Raw genomic sequence first — 18,270 nt, forward strand, 5'->3', positions numbered from 1 at the left:
CAGAAGACACAGCTTTATCCCCTTGGTTAATAATCTACTATTCTTTTACTTTAATAATTTTTTTGGTTTTTTTTATAATTTTTGTAGTGTTTTACCTACACTTCAAGGAAATTTACTAAATAATTTTAAATACATTCAAAAATTTAATTATTTAAACAACTTTTTCCTACTTTTATTGTTTGAAGTATATATATTCATTAGGTAAATTACATAATAGGACGTATGATTTATTATTTCGTTCAGTATTTCTGACATTTTGAAGGGTGTCATCTATAAGGGCGGTTTCAGACTAGCGTATTTTTTTGCGCGTACGGTCGTTTCAGGATACGCGCTTACAGCGCGCTACATACGCGCTTCAAAAAACCGGACGCGCGTATACGGGCATATTTCGGCGTGTACGCTCGAACCGGTGGTGTTGCGGGCAGGTGTTTCTCGCGGCTCGCGCTTAAACGAGCTTAGAAGCGCGTCAACGCTCGTACGAGATGAGCGTGTGCCAAAAGGCGCGCCTATACGCGCCTACATGCGCTTCCAAAAACGAGCTTATACGCGCGTATAAAACGCTAGTCTGAAACCGCCCTAAGTAACAAAAATCAGTGAAACCTAATAGTTGACATGGGTGTCATCCATTGGGGTACTTTTTAGATTTATGTTATTGTAATTTCATGCAATTCAGCTGAGAAGATCGCCGCCCATGTTATACATGTACGACGTATTATCGTACACCATCTATTAGAGCTACGTAATGGCGGTGGTTTTCTCGGTTGAAATGCGTGGAAAGCCATACCTTTTAGGCTTAGTATTTATGATCTTTTTGTTGTGTTTTTCTGTACATGTTTTTGTTGATTTTGGGTAGTGTGTTTGCGCTATGATCCCAAATAAATGTTTATTTATTTATTTACTAAATTGTTACGCAGGCATAATCAGGCCGCAACGGTAGACATGCCTGCTTACTGCGTTCCCACAGGTCGCCGCGGAAACCGACACCTGACGCGGCAGAAATGATGCGATCGCAAAAAAATGCGCGGGGGGGGGGGTTTGCTTACAAAATCGGTTGAACGGATGGGCCCTGAAAGGCTAGCAGACATACAGACACACTTTCGCATTTATAATATTAAGTACGAATTTATCAGTACTCAGTGTACCAGCAATGAAAAACCAACCAATGTCAAATGAGCGCGGTGGCTATCATTCAGTGTTTAATCTTAAAGTTAACGAATGACCTCGCAGCGCGCAGGTCAGATGCGCGGCAGTCCGCTAGAGAGTAGAGACCACCGATCGACCGAAAACGCGAATGTATGCGGCAGCGGAACGGCAACGTCGCACGTCCGCTGCTGCATGATGATTGATGACGACATGCCACGGGGTTTCCTATCGGAGGACACACCGCATTCGCGCAAGCGTCTACTGCTTTTTTATTGCAGGATAGGCTTGCGCTTGATGATAATCATTCCTTAAAGTCAGCAATGATGAGGTCTAAGTTGGAGCGCGCTTGTCTAGAAGATTCCTATTCACACTTGCAATATTAAATATAAGTGTACCCTTAGCAGGGACGGTAAAGGCGAACTCTTTGGCGTTTGGAGCGTTTGGAGTTCGCCTTTACGGCTCCCGTGTTTCCTGCTGCTGTTTGCTGCGTGGCGGTTCGTAGGTATGAGAAATGTTGAGCAAAAAGTTTCGTGCGAGTAGGGCGAGTAGATTGGATGTTGACCACGTCATAAGGATGCCAACGCTCACGATTTTTCTACGGTAGAACGGATCAAGATTGAGGAGTTCTATACAGCAGAAAGACTTGACAGTTGTGATTAATGAGGAGGTGTCCAGGCAACGTTCGAGAAAATTTTAATAGATGGCCTTAGTAGATAGCGCTAAATACCACCACTACTAAAGATGAAAAATAATACCTATATCTATATTATGATCTATGCTTTAAATTTTTAAATTTAAATCAGAAGCCAAATTAATTAATTAATTACTTCTATTATAGTTTACAGATTTTGTGGCGAAGAAATGTAAGGAAAATTGCAGCGCACGCTAGCTCTTACTCTTCATCTATGTCATTGATTGACACGACCCAAACATTATTTTATTTATTTATTTTATTTTACACTTTATTGCACACAACACAAAGTAAACATTGAAAAAACACAATACAGGATCTTAATCCAATAGCTGTAGCATGCAAAAGCGGCCTTATCGCTAAAGCGTTACATTACAGCATAGATCATATAGATATAGATATTATTTTTCATCTTTAGTGATGGTAGTATTCAGCGCCACATTATATGAAAATTTTCTCGAACGTTGCCTGGAAACCTCCTCATTATTACTTAGAAAAAACTTCTCAGTGATCAAGCATCGTGGGTTACGAACTTCGTAATCCAGTAGGTATATTACCTAGTAGGGAATGCAATCTCATTCATGAATATTTGTACACTGTACCTCCGTACCTCAAAAGGAACCCTTATAGGATCACTTCGTTATCTGACTGTCTTTCCGTCTGTCTGTCGTGTCTGTCAAAAAATCCTATAGGGTACCGAAAAACTATCTAGGTAACCGTTGACCTAGAATCAAGAGATTTGGCAGAGTAGGTCTTATAGCACAAGTAAAGGAATAACTCCGAAAACCGTGGAGTTGTGGTTACATCACACCCAAAAAATTAAAATGTGTTAATGGACAAATAATTTTAGTATTTCAAAGTTAGATAACGATACCAAGTGGGGTATCATATGAAAAGGCTTTAAATATTCCAAAACAGATTTTTAATTATTTTTATGCATAATAGTTTTTCATTTATCGTGCAAAATGTTGAAAATAATACCCGAGTAAGGGACTTACAAATTACATAAATATTTCAATGATTTCCCAACAGTGGCTGATGATCGTCGAAGCACAATAATGTCAGTAAAATGGAATAAATGTTCCTTGATATAAATAAAGTCTAAAATTCACGATTTTAACTACGCAGTTTACACTTGGAGCGCTGGCTGTAGATGCATGGACTAGAGTGATTTACAGTAAGTAATAGTTAATGAGGGTGGGCCAATTATACATCTTCTAAATATATAAAAGAGATACCACTCACTGACTGACTAATCACGAAATCTCAGAAACTATAAAGCCTACAAACTTGAAATTTGGAAGGTAGGTTCTTTTTAGGACCTAGGTGTCAGCTAAGAAACGGTTTTGAAAAATTCCCCCCTAAGGGTGTGAAAGGGGGGGTCGAAGGTTGTATGAAAGTCCTATGTTTTTGGAGTTAGAGACGTGAAAATCGACATTTAGGTTATTAGCTTTAAATAATAAAAAACTGTATAAGTCAATTAGGGAAATTTCCCCCTTAAGTCTAGTAAAAAGGGGGGAGAAGTTTTTATAGAAAAGTTTTAACTATTGTTATTTTTACTTGAAATTTGGAAGGTAGGTTCTTTCTAGGGGGTAGGTATCAGATAAGAAAGGATCTTACTAAATTCCCCCCCTAAGGGAGTGAAAGGTGGGGTCGAAGGTTGTATGAAAGTCCTATGTTTTGAATAGAATAGAATAGAAGTTCATTTATTGGTTGATCCGACACATGATAAACACAAACACAAATATTTATAAACACAAACACAATTTTTTTTTGAAGTTAGAGACGTGAAAATCGACATTTAGGTTATTAGCTTTAAATAATAAAAATCTGTATAATTCTATATGTGAAATTCCCCCCTTAAAGGTGGTAAAATAAGGGGGGGGGGGCAATGTTTTTATAGAACAGTTTTAACAATTGTTATTTTTACTTGAAATTTGAAATGTAGGCTATTTCTAGGGGGTAGGTATCAGATAAGAAAGGATCTAACTAAATTCCCCCCCTAAGGGAGTAAAATGGGGGTGGAAGGGTTTTATGAAAATCCTATATTTTTGAAGTTAGAGATATGAAAATTGGCATTTAGGTATTCTGGGTTCCGTGTCTTAAAGTGAGAATGGGGCTAATTCTGAGCACAACCTAATTTTAGAGTATTCGCATGCTCTTCTTACTAATGTAATATGAAAAGGACAGACACAGTTTGACAGTTATAAACTTAATTTTTAGATGGTAAAACCCGTGATTTTAGCACGCACTCGCGAACCTACTGTTTAAATTTGTACTGTGCACTAAAATTTAGAGTCTTTAAATGTGAAAGTCATGTTCCGTTCCTTTTTTAGCATTAGTAAAAAGACAAGGATGCAGACTCTAAATTTAGTTTAGAGAGAGACTAGAGAATCGGGGCCACTGAGTGGGTAGGTAAGTGAGACCTTTTGCAGCGGGAAAATTTCAGATCTCATGAGAAACTAGAAATTTTACGCGGACGCAGTCGCGGGCATCTGCTTAAATAAAATAAAATAAAATTTAGGCAATTAATTTAATTCTATTTGTGAGTGATGTTGTTGTTATTGCAGTTAGAAATTACAATTGACTTTATTTGTAATTGGGTAATTAACATGTTGATTTATCTTACACACCTAAAACCCTAAATGAATTACGTCCATACTTGACCAACTTTTAGGAAACTTTGTAGGAAATTTGAAGAGTATTGCAATCCTTAGGCGTATGAGGAATGATGGACTATTAACGTAACGTACGCTTATCTGCTAGCTTATGCCGTGGGTCAATTTATAGGTATTAGCAACTGAAAGTAACTTTAAAAAAATAGTCACTTTTCTTAAAGTCTGACTGCTGATTTTCATGTATTGTTGTACAGAATATTGTCAATAATTTATATTCAACACTGCCAGACAGTTCCTATCGTCGGTAATTTCCGCCAGACCATTTAAAAAGCTCGCAAAAAATAACATAGTTTATCTTAATTGTTACATGAAGTTTGAGTCATAATTTTTATATTATGATACTCAGGAAATATATGTAGGCGTGTCAATGTTATAATAGGTTTTACTGTCATAGATTCCGTGAAAAGAAACGTTGCATGAAGGAAGCTTTACTCTGTGAAAAGAAGCCATCTTGGATTAGCCGGCAGAGTTGGATTTTGACAGACACGCGTAGGTTGTCTGATTCAGAATTCACTCTAGCCTTTTTATTTGAATTCAGATTAGCTTAGGTAATTCGAGATAGGTAGCTTTTAGCGTGAATAATAATGTTCGTGATATTTAATTCTGTGATTGTGATAATGTAGAATGTTTGTGTTAAATCGTAACCTTAAAGTAATTCAAACCTTTAATGCTATCCGGTGACTTTGTCTGCAAAGCACTATTAATAATGTTCGCGTAGTTGTTAGACGAATATGGAATATTAATTATATTGGTGAATATTAGAGTAATTCGTGAGTTAACGGTTGGCTCAGTGGATAGATTATTATAATGACATCCGTTAAGGTTATTTCTGCAAACGCTAGTAATTTAGAGTGTAATTGGAGATATACCGGCAGTTGAGATAATAATTAGTTTAGTGTGATAGTAATTTGCAGTTAACTTTGATAGTACCCGCTTTAGAAACGTATAACCGTTTGGTTAAGAATCATTGATGACTCTTGTGTAGGGTAGACACTACCCTACACAAGAGGTAGGGTAATCAGACAATGAGTTTCCCATTAGATCGAATAGCTTGCATTCTGGTGGTTTCGAGGAAACCGGGCACGAGCTGGCGATCCCTTGAGTGGGATTCGCGTAGGTATAGTGTGGCGATTGCATACCTGGATGAATAGTGTTCGAGGCGCCGTAGCGCACGATGCTATGGCATTCGGTATGTAGACGCGCATAGAGTGGATAAGGTAGAGCTATTGTGATATTGCGAGTTAGTAAAGAGGAGTCAATAATATGATCTGGTTTAGATAGTGAGTGTCAATGCAATGATTATTTTAAGAGTGTTCATGAAGTTGAGATTGATGATTGAGCTAGTCGCCACGCGAGTTTCTTGCTGGCTCTTCTCGCGGTAGGCTGTAGCATTCCGAACCAGTGGTAGATTGTCTTTAGATGATCAGATAAAGAAATGGCTAGTGATTTGATTCAGAGGTTGCAATAGCAATTGTGCCCTAATCACATGATGCGATGATGCTATGATGACGCTATGATGATGTTGAGATTAGGTTAGAGTGAGGTGAGGGGTCGCTGTGAGGGGTGGTTGGAGGCGACCTAGGTAGGGTTAGGTTAGGTTTACCTCGTTACCTTGCGTTGATAGTTTCCCTGTGCTATACGTGAAAGTTTCCATGATAATAATTGAGGATAGTCCATGTAATTTGATAACACAAGAATATCGTTAGTTCACATATGCGGCCTGGTTCATTTTAAGAAAGTAAATCCCGACTCATCCAATAGGTTGTTTAAAGTGCTGAGAACTAATTGTAAAGATCATTGATTAAAGTACCTAGTGGTTAATTACTACGTTCTGATACGTTCTGATGTCGGCTGAGGATTAATAATAATAATTATCGGTCATTCTCCTTCCTATTTCTGATGTACGTGTCTAGCGCGCCTACATATACATAAAAATCAGCACTCAAACATTAAGAAAAGTGAGTAATGTTTTCACGTGCCTTTAGCAACTGATATCTTTAAATTGGCCCGAGGTACAAGCTAGCAAATATGCATGACATTAAAAGTATACACTATCATTACTCTATCCCCACATTTTGTTTCTCAGCAAAAAAGGAACGTCTGGCGGCAGTAAGATCTTGGACTATAAAGAAAGTCATTGTAATGTAATAATAAGATTTTAAGACTGAAACTATAACTCATGGTAAAATCTAAATATATAAAAGGTGACTGACTGACTGACTGACTGACTGATCTATCAACGCACAGCTCAAACTACTGGACGGGTCGGGCTGAAAGGCATGCAAATAGCTATTATGACGCAGGCATCCGCTTAGAAAGGATTTTTGAAAATTCAACCCCTAAGGGGGTGAAATAGGGGTTTGAATTTTGTGAAGTCCACGCGGACGAAGTCGCGAACATAAGCTAGTCTAAAAATATAGAAAAGGTGACTGACTGACGACTGACTGATCTATCAACGCACAGCTCAAAGTACTGGACGGATCGGGCTAAAATTTGGCATGCAGATAGCTATTATGACGTATAACGTAGGCATCCGCTAAGAAAGGATTTTTTTAATTCAACCCCTAAGGGGGTGAAATAGGGGTTTTAAATTTGTGTAGTCCACGCGGACGAAGTCGCGAGCATAAGCTAGTATTATATTATATTATATGTTTTACTTTTAAATAAAGCGGTATAGTAAAAGCCACAACTTCTCCTTTTTTATAAAGAGCTTGGTCGCTTATGCAGTCGCATAAGCGACCAAGCTCGTCGCAGAAAGGTTGCATAATTTATATTATATTTCGTTCCGCCTCTAGTCCTTGGTTAGTAGTACCCACCCCACATAACGTGGCACCCTCCTTTTCTTTGATCTTGCTCTCCTCTTTTTTCTTTCGTAGGCATATTTCAACATTCCTCTAGTGATATGATTTTCTTCCCTCCACATTACATATACATATATACCAGCCACATACCATGCCAGCTTATTCCCCTCCACTTTTATAACACTGGGCGCTACTTTCAAACTTCCCCTTATAAATTTTATTGTACATTATCTTATCCTTCTTATCATCCCACACATCCACCTCAACATTCGCATTTCGGTCCCATGTACCTACTCGTCTTTCATACGCCCGTTTTACAACCCAACATTCTGAACCATATAATGTGACAGGTCTGACGACGGTTTTATAGATTTTCCCCTGAAGAGGATCGTCTTAGTTGTAAATTTTCATACAAAAAGTGATGTTTTTCTCCCCGTAAATGCATTCCAATTTTCATAATTTTTAGAAATGTAGATATAATAAAGAACTATGCTCGTACGTTTTAATTTTAACGAAATATTTGCTTATGCTAAAAGTTACTTGCGTCTAAATATCCATATTTTTTACCTAAAATCTTTCTTGAGTATTTTTATCAATTAAACTAAACTAAAATACTAAAAAAATAAAACTTACAAACCTAGATCAAGGTATATATATACTGAATCTAATGAGACCAAAATTATCTAATTTTGTAAACGTGGGGGGGGGGGGAAACGTTATCACCCGAAACAATATTTCAAGATGCCTACTGGACTTGCAAAGGACTAGATTGGCAAATGCCTACTGGACTTACAACTCTCTCTCTCCATGTTTCACGAGATGGCAGCGAAGCGGCGTGAAACAGGTAGTATTTTTGAAAATACCTACATGCATCGCGTTTTGTCACTAGACGATAGTATTAAGTTTAAGGGGCATTTTTGGGTCGCATATAACACCAGAGACCAGTCGACATTTCATAAATCCCACATTTATTCTATTGAATTATATTCATTCACGGCTCGGTCAATATTGCCGTCGCTTTGAAAGAGCGAACCGAGGTACCTAAAGTTGGAGTTTGTGATGTGTGTTGGTAATGTAACTACAAAGTCACGGTTTTCGGCTTTTCCCCTTTACTTGTGCAATATTTAAGACATTGCTATCTGCCAAATTTCAAGATGCTAGCTAGGAAAGTCAACGGGAAGTAGTCTTGAGTCTTGACCGATATGACAGACGCATATAGACAAATTGCTAATACGCGTGGCCGCCATTTTAGTGACGTCAGGACTAGACTAAAGTTTCGAGCTGATGGTATATTTTTATTTCGGCTGACGTCAAAATGACGTCATTTCGATGTTAATGAGACATTAGTGCGTTCCAGCGCAATAGCAATTTGCGGGACTTATAAAGATATTTTTTTCTCTAGAGATGGAACCCTAAAAATTGCTGTCAAATACCAACGACAATTACAGTATGCGGCCAAAAGTGGAACATCGATCTTTAGAAGGAGACAGCAGATTTATAGAGCACTGTCTCGGTCGTTAAGACCCTACCCTACAAATAACATGTACCTCAAAAGGAAAAACGGAACCCTTATAGGATCACTTTGTTGTCTGTCTGTCTGTCCATCCGTCTGTCTGTCTGTCAAGAAACCTACAGGGTACTTCCCGTAGACCAAGAATCATGAAATTTGGCAGGTAGGTAGGCCTTATAGCAGATATTAGGACAAAAATCTGAAAACCGTGAAGTTGTGGTTACATCACACAAAATTAATTAAATTGTGGTCATGAACTAATAATAAAATTAGTATTTTCAATTATTATCCAATTAAGATAACTATATCAAGTGGGGTATCATATAAAAGGGCTTCACCTGTGGATTCTAAAACAGATTTTTATTTATTTTTATGAATCATAGTATTTGATTTATCATGCAAGATGTCGAAAAAATACGACTGTATACGGAACACTCGGTGCGCGAGCCTGACTCGCACTTGGCCGGTTTTTTTTTGTGTTTTCTTTCACGGTTCGTTGATGTCTAGTTCGGAAATTTTATATCATACACCCAGAGTATTATATTGTTCATATAATTATTAATGTGTACAGAACCCTTAAATAGAGCTAGGCTTGACTCGCACTTGGCCGGTTTCTAATTATTTCACATACCTTTGATAACATTATGGGGAACTCTCAGCATGCAGGTTTCCTCACGATGTTTACCTTCACCGTTAAAGCAAGTGATATTTAATTACTTAAAAACGCACATAACTCCGAAAAGTTAGAGGTGCGTCCCGAGATCGAACGGGCGATTAGGAGGCGGACGTCCTAACCACTAGGCTATCAAAGCTTATATTTTACCCTTATATATAAAAGGAAAAGCTGACTGACTGACTGATCTATCAACGCACAGCTCAAACTACAGAATGGATTGGGCTGCAATTTGGCATGCAGATAACTATTAAGACGTAGCGGATGTCTACGAAGATTATTAGATATATAAGAAAAGATTTTAGAAAATTGATAATAATCTAAGGGGTAAAATAGGAGTTCGTAATTTGTGTAGTCCACGCGGACGAAGTCGCGGGCATAAGCTAGTTTCGAATAAAATATAAAAAAATATTAAATATTTAGATTTTTGTTTGTTTGTATGTGTATAATTAATGGTCAAAAGCTGTTATCAATGTTTTTACGACAAAGATATTATGTTATAACAACTTGTTTTATACATTTGCCACGAAGCAGGTAGTTATGTGCACATGACTGTATGTCGGGGTGGGTCTATTAGTTATAAATAACCATTAAAAACTTGGATAAGTCTATTAATTCGGTAGAGATGTAAAAATAAAAACATATCAACAAGATGTTACAGTCTGTAAGAGAATGGTTACCAAGTAAAGCCTTGAGGCGGGCATGTATGAAAATGTGTTAAACAAGTAGAAACACATATCAATAAAGAACATTAGCGTTAATAACAAGGTGCATACATAAAACGATGTTGGATCCGCCGCCAGCCACAGTGATCCCCACACGTTGCGAATTGCGATCTTGATAACAATTTGTAGAACCAATGTATCCAAAAACACTGCACACTATATAGCTCGCATTTGTAAACGCACTAACACATAGCCACTTCACTGTCACTGTATCGGGTATTCCCCCACTGCAATCCAAATTTAGCACTGCAATCCATGAGATGGTCGCAAATTCACTGTCATGGCGGCGGCGGCATCCATATTTGGTGCGAAGACTAATGACGGACATGCTTAATCTATGAGCATAATCACCACAAATTTGCAAGCATTAAAGCATTTGTATTTTTGAATTATTTTACAGGTTTATATTAATCAGTCGTTGACATGTAATGCCACATGAACACCAAGCGACAAAAACCGTCCAAAGGATCGTCGCAGCAGAAAATAATAAAAGCCATCTGCCGGTACCATTGTAATGAATTAATGTACAATACATAGAGAAACTTTCCGCTTTCTTAAAATAACGCAGGTCCTGCACGCGCTGGCTCTATCTATAATGTGTTACTTACAACGATGGTAACTTATAACTGAACTGAAAGAAAATAACAATAAAGAACAATATTTTATAATTATTAAAAATTGTTTAGAATGAAGAAAAATTCAACAAAGAAACATAATATTGAAACGAGTAATTTGCAAATTGATTATTACTTATGTACCTACAATCTACATATTAATACATTATCTATATCGACCACGATCTTATCTCCACACAAAGAATTGTTATTTAATTTATTGATCATGATAAGTAAGTACACCTACGTACAGTAATTAGGTATCCTAACCAATTTAATGATCGCGGCCTCAAACCTTACTAGCTAATCCCTACTTACAGCTTCATACTTAGTTGGAAGGGACAGAGGAATATTAGTAACCTTAAAAATTCGTTTATGTTATTATTAAAAAATTAAGTAGGTATGCCTCGCAATTGTGAAATAGTGATAGTGATACTAACAGATGGCTATAAGTAGCTAAGGAAAAGCTATACTCACGGGAGGTGGTAACGCGAGGCGGAGACGGGAGCAGGTGCGGAATTCACGGAGGATGAAGAACCTGAGTAACCGGAGCCGGCGGGCGAGGAGCCGGCAGAGGGCGCGCCCGCGGTCGATGGAATCGCGGCTGGCTCGTAATACTCAGTGGTAAGAGTTCTTTCGTCCAGTACGTGCTCCACGTTATGTGCCTTCGATGCAGACTTGATGTCCATAAATGCAACAGTGGCACAAATACCGCTATTAGCACTCGCGTTAGAACTCGCACTCGCGCCCTCCATTCGACCCAATAACTTGACATTCTGGACTCGGCCATAGCTGGAAGAGATGAAGGGATTTTGAGTCATCTAGTAAGTTGTAACTTAATTGCAGGCATCTAAGGACAGTGATATAAGGTATGGGAAATTTAAGTATGAAGCATTAAAAATAGTATATTATATAATACCTACTTAAATATGAAAAGCCAGAGCATAGAAAACTATAATATTATAAACATACCGGCACAATTAACGTAACAGAAATAAAAGTAAGATAAAAATATGTTAAAGAAATGATCGGTTATAAATTTATTAATATCTAGATAATACTTTTTATTTTTATTTCACATATTTTGAAAATAGAAAATTAGCCGAATTAGTTTTTTCAAAAAGCTAAATCTACGCGGACGAAGTTGCGGGTATCAGCTAGTAGTGAATATATGACGCAAAGGAGGAACTTTACGTTCAGTCTAATTTTAAAATTAAGTAGCATATGAGGGTGGCTCAATATGATAGTGTATCGAATTAGTGATAATATAGAGATAATCGATGGAGGGAACATGGCTGCTGCTGTGATGGTTTTATTCTAATGCAGAATAATGGGCTCAATACAGGCATATTAATAAACCATGTGGTCTGGTAATGCATTAGCCAGCAACATCTACGGATATGAATCCGATAGAGCATGTTTTTTTATGATTAGCGCTTGGCTGACATGCCTATGGGGACTTACTCAAAAAAAGCGTGAAATCCATAACCCCACTCTTCTTTAGGATTCCGTACCTCAAAAGAAAAAAGAAAGCCTTATAGGATCACTTCGTTGTCTGTCTGTGTCTGTCGAATCTGTTAAGAAACTTATAGGATCCCGTTGACCTAGAATCATGAAATTTGGCAATTAGGTAGGTCTTATAGCACAAGTAAAGGAAAAAATCTGAAAATCGTGAATTTGTGGTTACCTCACAAAAACAAAATTAAAATATGTTGTTGAAGTCATGAACAAATAGTATTTTCAATTTTCAAAGTAAGATAACTTTACCAAGTGGGGTATCATATGGGCTTTAGCTTACATTCCAAACCAGATTTTTATTTATTTTTATGCTTTATTAAGCAAAAGTTTGGTTTATCGTGCATACTTTCGAAAATATACCCGAGTACGGAAACCTCGGTGCGCGAGTCTGACTCACACTTGGCCGGTTTTTTATTTATTTATAGACTTGGCTGCAATTAGACCTGCTGGCAAGTGATGATGCAGTCTAAGGTGGAAAACGCTTGCCTATAAAATGCCTAGGATACTCTGGGATACGTTTCGAATTAGAAACGAGGTAAATCGCGTCCGTGTCTGTAGAATTTCGACTACTTACGATGCCTTACCTCTCCCAACAGTCTAGGTGAAATGCGAAACGCGTCACTTGAGTAGGTAACACATGTTGCCCCAAGAAGCCATAGATAACATTTTATTTATCTGCAGTGCAGCATGTGCAGACGAATGGAAACGGTAATAAGAGCACGGGCTGAAAACACTTATATATAATATATACTAACCATCACTAGTTTGTTCACATTATTAAATTTCATTAGTCTGTTATTCACAAAATCAAATAAAGTTTTTGCTATGGCATCGAAAGGGAAGTCAGATGAAAGAGGCGAAAATTCTGAGTTCATAAATATGTAATACTAGCTTATGCTCGCGACTTCGTCCGCGTGGACTACATAAATTTCAAACCCCTATTTTTATTTTACCTCCTTAGGAGTTGTATTTTTAAAAATCCTTTCTAAGCGGATGTCAACCTCATAATAGCTATCTGCATGCCAAATTTCATCCCGATCCGTCCAGTAGTTTGAGCTATTACAAGTATTACAAGATTAGCAGGTCGATTTCGTTAAACCGGCATTAATCATTATTATTTATTACAATCTCAATTGTTGTGATTGGCTGAATTTGTGCAATTCTTGTTGCAACAATACGTTGTAGCCAATAGTGAGCGAGCGTCAACTAATCAGGGTGATTGCGATCGTGACATTGTAGTTGTCATTCTACCGCAATCGAGCAGCTGGAAATGATTCATGACAGCGCAGCAATTGAATTGATGATCAACAATGAAAACACGTTGTTCTTTTCGTATAAATCTCCGTATTTAATAACCCTAAACTTTCATCGCTATCAAAGGGCGATGGAAATACCTTTGCTTGGAGTTTCTCTATCTATGTGACCAAATCAGACAGGAGGAGATCCGTAGGAAAACCAGAAGCTGAAATGACAATATGAACCGGGCACACAGTTCGTAAAACCGATAGAGGTTGGGGTCCCAAGGTGCTGGAAAGGCGACCTCGCACCAGAAAGCTCAGCGTTAGAAGACCGCCACTGAGTGGAAAGATGACATGAAACGAGTCGCAGTTAGCCGCTGGATTTAGGCGGTATGATCGTGGCGTCTGAAAGTCCCTATAAGAGACTCATGTCCAGTAGCGGAGTCTATGGTTGATAATGATGATGAAATAAAATTGATGATAATACCTATTTGCTTTGACAAAAATACTTTGTAATCCAGTACCTATGTACAGTATGAGTAGTAAATGTAGGTACCTACATATAATTACTACCCATATTATTATAAATGTAAAAGTGTGTTTGTTTGTTGGTTTGTCCTTCAATCACATCGCAACGAAACACCGAACAACGCAACGGATCAACGTGATTTTTAGGGTTCCGTACCTCATAAGGAAAAACGGAACCCTTATAGGATCACTTTGTTGTCTGTCTGTCTGTCAAGAAACCTACAGGGTAGGTACTTCCCGTTGACCTAGAATCATGAAACTTGGCAGGTAGGTGGGTCTTATAGCTGGCTTTAGGGGGAAAATCTGAAAACCGTGAATTTAGGGTTAGATCACACAAAAAAAATTAAATTGTGGTCATGAACTAATAATTAGTATTTTCAATATTCGAAGTAAGATAACTATATCAAGTGGGGTACCATATGAAAGGGCTTTACCTGTGCATTCTAAAACAGATTTTTATTTATTTTTATGCATCATATAGTTTTTGAATTATCGTGCAAAATGTCGAAAAAATACGACTGTAGTACGGAACCCTCAGTGTGCGAGCGTGACTAGCACTTGGCCGGTTTTTTTGCTTGGGTTACAGTAGGTAAAGACCTGTATACTGATTGCTGACATAGGTTATACTTTTTATCCTGGAAAATCAACAGAGTTCCCACTGAATTTTCAAAAACCTAAATCCACGCAGACGAAGTCAGCATCAGCGAAAGTGTGTTGTTGGTTTGTCCTTTAATCACGCCGCAACAGAGCAATGGATTGATAAGAAAATAGATAAATACCTGGAGAGTGACAGAGGCTACGTTTTATCCCGGGAAATAAAAGGATAACCACGCGATTTTTAAAAACCTAAACCCACGCTACGAAGGCAACTAGAAAATAATAAATATTTATTAGGTAGGTACCTACCTAGGTAATGACAACTGAAGGTTATTCAAAAGTAACAAGAATAAGTTAACTATTAAACTACATTATATTCCATAGGTAGGTACCTACATAATATTAGGTAGGTAGGTACCTACCTTATGTTATACTAAAACTGGTACAGTGCTACATCAGAAACACAAGGAAAAAGATCTATTAAATCGGCAGGAGGACGTTGGCTGGACGTGGACAGTAAAATTGTGCTGCGAGGGACAAAATAAATGTAAATAATAATAATTGTAGGTATTATAGTGAACACGTCTAACCGGGCGCTCTCGCTCAACTTATCGCGCAGCGGGCAGCGCGCGTCGGTCGTCATGACGCGGCGAAACTAAATGCGATGTTGCCGCTCTTGACATGGTATCGAACAACATGCGCGGTTGCCGCTTCGACAGACTTGCTTTACTACAATATGTTCGTTCTGTATTCATATTATTTCTCTCCCGTCATACCTACGTCTTGCGACGTATCTCTCTACGAAGTTTTTATCTTCGGAGTTTATGGCGACTAGACTACAAGTGCACTTACATTGTGAATCAGAAGGAAGGTACTATAGGTACCTACCTACTTACATAAATATGAACAGAATCTGAAACTTATTTAGGAAAAGTTACGACACTTTAAAATGCGGTTTATTTAGGTAGGTACTTAATTAAAAACAAGGTAAATGATAATTATTAAGATTAAAACCACTTCAGAGACGTTTATTCGGAGTGTTATAAACAAACGCCAAACAACCTGGTTTGGCTCTCCTTTGAATAATATTAACCAATCAAACTCAATGAAATTGTTTAGATAGTTAGATAGGTACCTTTTAGGAACTAACATCTGAGTCCGTGGTTTTCCAAATTTGCGTTACGTTTTGTTTTAAACGTTAAAACTTTCAAGTTTACGAGCGCAATGATTTACATTTTACATGTACAAATCCTTACAATCCATGTGTAACTTTAAAACTAGTCATTTCTACGCAACTCTGGCAAACCAGAGACAATTAGTTTCTAAAACGTCTCTACAAAGTTTCATTGACTTTTGGTATGAGATCCGGTATTAGAAATTAGAATTTAATATAAATCTAAGCATTAGTAGCGTTAATTTTTAGTACGTAGCAGACAGGACAAATTAGCTTAAATCATAATTAAAGCAGAAGTTATAGTTAATGTTTTCAAAGAAATAATACATTAAATGAATAGATAACGAGAAACTGAACATCGGCAGAGTGATTAAATCGGTCGATGTCTAGTGCGACGTTGCCAAGCTTACTCTTACAACATGGCCGCGCCCGCTGTGCCCGTTTCCGTGTGAAACCGACATGCTGTGTCTGTGTATAAAGTATAAAGGCATTGGTAGTGGTGCGACGGTGATAGCGCGAAGCGAACCGAATACGGGGATGCGAGGGTGTGAGGGTGGAGGGAAGGCAGATACCGGCTCGGTGACGTCAGTCTACTTTCTGAACAACTACCTTGTTATTGCTCACTACATGCAAACTGGAGGGTATTTCTATCTATAATATGTATTTTCCTGTTAAATAAGGGCGTTTTTCAAAAAAGTTGTCGCTTGCGAAACTTCAGTCTCCGAATGGTGTCCGACCACTTTTAAGATCACTAGGTAATTATTATTATCAAAATTTATAAGATTTTTGTTACTAATAGTTGACCCACCCCAGCTTCGCAGTTCGCATGGGAACTGAAATGAAACCGTTTTTAATTGCACTGAGAAGTTTCGATATCATTTTTAGGGTTCCGTACCTCAAAAGGAAAAACGTAACCCTTATAGAATCACTTTGTTGTCTGTCTGTCTGTCAGTCTGTCAAGAAACTTCCCGTACTTCCCGTTAACCTAGAATCATGAAATTTGGCAGGTAGGTAGGTCTTATAGCAGACATTAGGGGAAAAATCTGAAAACCGCGAATTTGTGGTTACGTCATACAAAAAAATTTAAATTGTGGTCTCATATGAACTAAAAATTAGTATTTTCATTTTCGAAGTAAAATAACTATATCAAGTGGGGGTATCATATGAAAGGGCTTCACCTGTGCATTAGAGGTGTCAAAAAATAATGTACCTAATAAATTTATTAAATATATAAATGTATTCAAGATATTCGTTTTTAGATTAAAACTAAATTGAATACAATATATAATAAGTAGTGAAAATTTGAGAAAATCCTTCCTAAAAAATAACTCAGGCGTTCGATCTTTGATACGCCGCGCGCGGCGCGACCGAGCGACGATAATATTAGAATAAAATATATTAGGTAGGTACAGCTGAATACAAATATCGTCGCGATTCGACGGTGAATAATTATTTCATCGAATTTTCGTATTGGCCTGTTACATGTTGACTGTGATGATACGAGTATGCGGCTAGTATTTTTATCATTTTGTTTGTTTCGTAATAAATTTTGAATGCAGTTTTATTTATTTGTGAACTTGAGTGTCGATAAATATTTAATGCGAATAATTGTAATGTAGATTAGGCAAAATAATGTAGATTAGGTACATTTTTGTGTTGTGATAGATTTGTGTCGCGCGTTAATAATACCTATTATAGTAGATTTGTTATTTTTGGAAATACTTGCGTCATTTTATAAATCGTATGAGAAAATGTTTTTCAAAGTGTAGGTATTATCATACATTTAAGTATTAGAGGTAATAGGTTAGGTACGTGAAGTGGTATTGTTCTTTTTAGAAATCATCATCATCATTTTATAATTCGTATGATAATAAATATGTAGAAATGTATGATAATAAATATAGTAGTTACCTACTAAAAAGATTTTTTTATAGGTAACTAGGTAAACTTACCTACCTACCTATTGTATTGTAGGTATCTACTTGACATTGCTTTATCGTTCTACTTGTTTTTATTTTTACATACATAGGTAGGTACTAGGTACTGTATTCCGCGACAGGTTGAGATGGCAATCGGGGTATGAGGCGGGGGTGACACCCCGCACACCCGCACGTCACCCTCGCTCGCCCGCACTGGGTTAGCACAGGGGCCGTGCGGGTGTGCGGGGCATTCCCTCCCCGATTGCCATTTCGACCTGTCGCGAAGGTATGGATTGGGTACCTATTAAGAGTAAAATTTAAAATTTAAATCAATCGAGTTAAATACAAGCTATACCCTAGTTCTCGACCTTATTGACGGTTATGAGAAAGTTGTTTTTTGTCATATTCTTGTTCAGTAGGTATCATTCATAGATTGTTAAAATGTTGTTCTCTATGTCAAT

At 37.5% G+C, this 18,270-nt stretch overlaps 2 protein-coding genes across 10 annotated transcripts in view; one reads left to right on the forward strand and one right to left on the reverse strand.

Annotated features, from left to right (window-relative positions):
- The window catches only part of LOC117991118 (L-xylulose reductase-like), a 345,757-nt gene that overhangs the window by 112,041 nt on the left and 215,446 nt on the right, over positions 1 to 18,270 (forward strand). The gene's annotated exons all lie outside the window — the stretch shown is intronic.
- The window catches only part of spen (split ends), a 94,353-nt gene that overhangs the window by 60,633 nt on the left and 15,450 nt on the right, over positions 1 to 18,270 (reverse strand). For 4 of the 9 annotated variants that reach the window (XM_069504833.1, XM_069504825.1, XM_069504826.1 and 1 more), the window contains exon 2: positions 11,313 to 11,627. The exons of 3 other annotated variants lie outside the window; for them this stretch is intronic. In XM_069504833.1, coding sequence (XP_069360934.1) covers positions 11,313 to 11,627 — 315 coding nt within the window. Of the gene's footprint in view, positions 1 to 11,312; positions 11,628 to 18,270 lie in introns of those variants that run through there. 2 more of the 9 variants (XM_069504832.1, XM_069504829.1) reach the window with 1 other exon arrangement.

The sequence above is a fragment of the Maniola hyperantus genome, chromosome 19 (genome assembly GCF_902806685.2).
Source record: "Maniola hyperantus chromosome 19, iAphHyp1.2, whole genome shotgun sequence".
In the NCBI taxonomy this organism is placed as follows: Eukaryota; Metazoa; Arthropoda; class Insecta; order Lepidoptera; family Nymphalidae; genus Maniola; species Maniola hyperantus.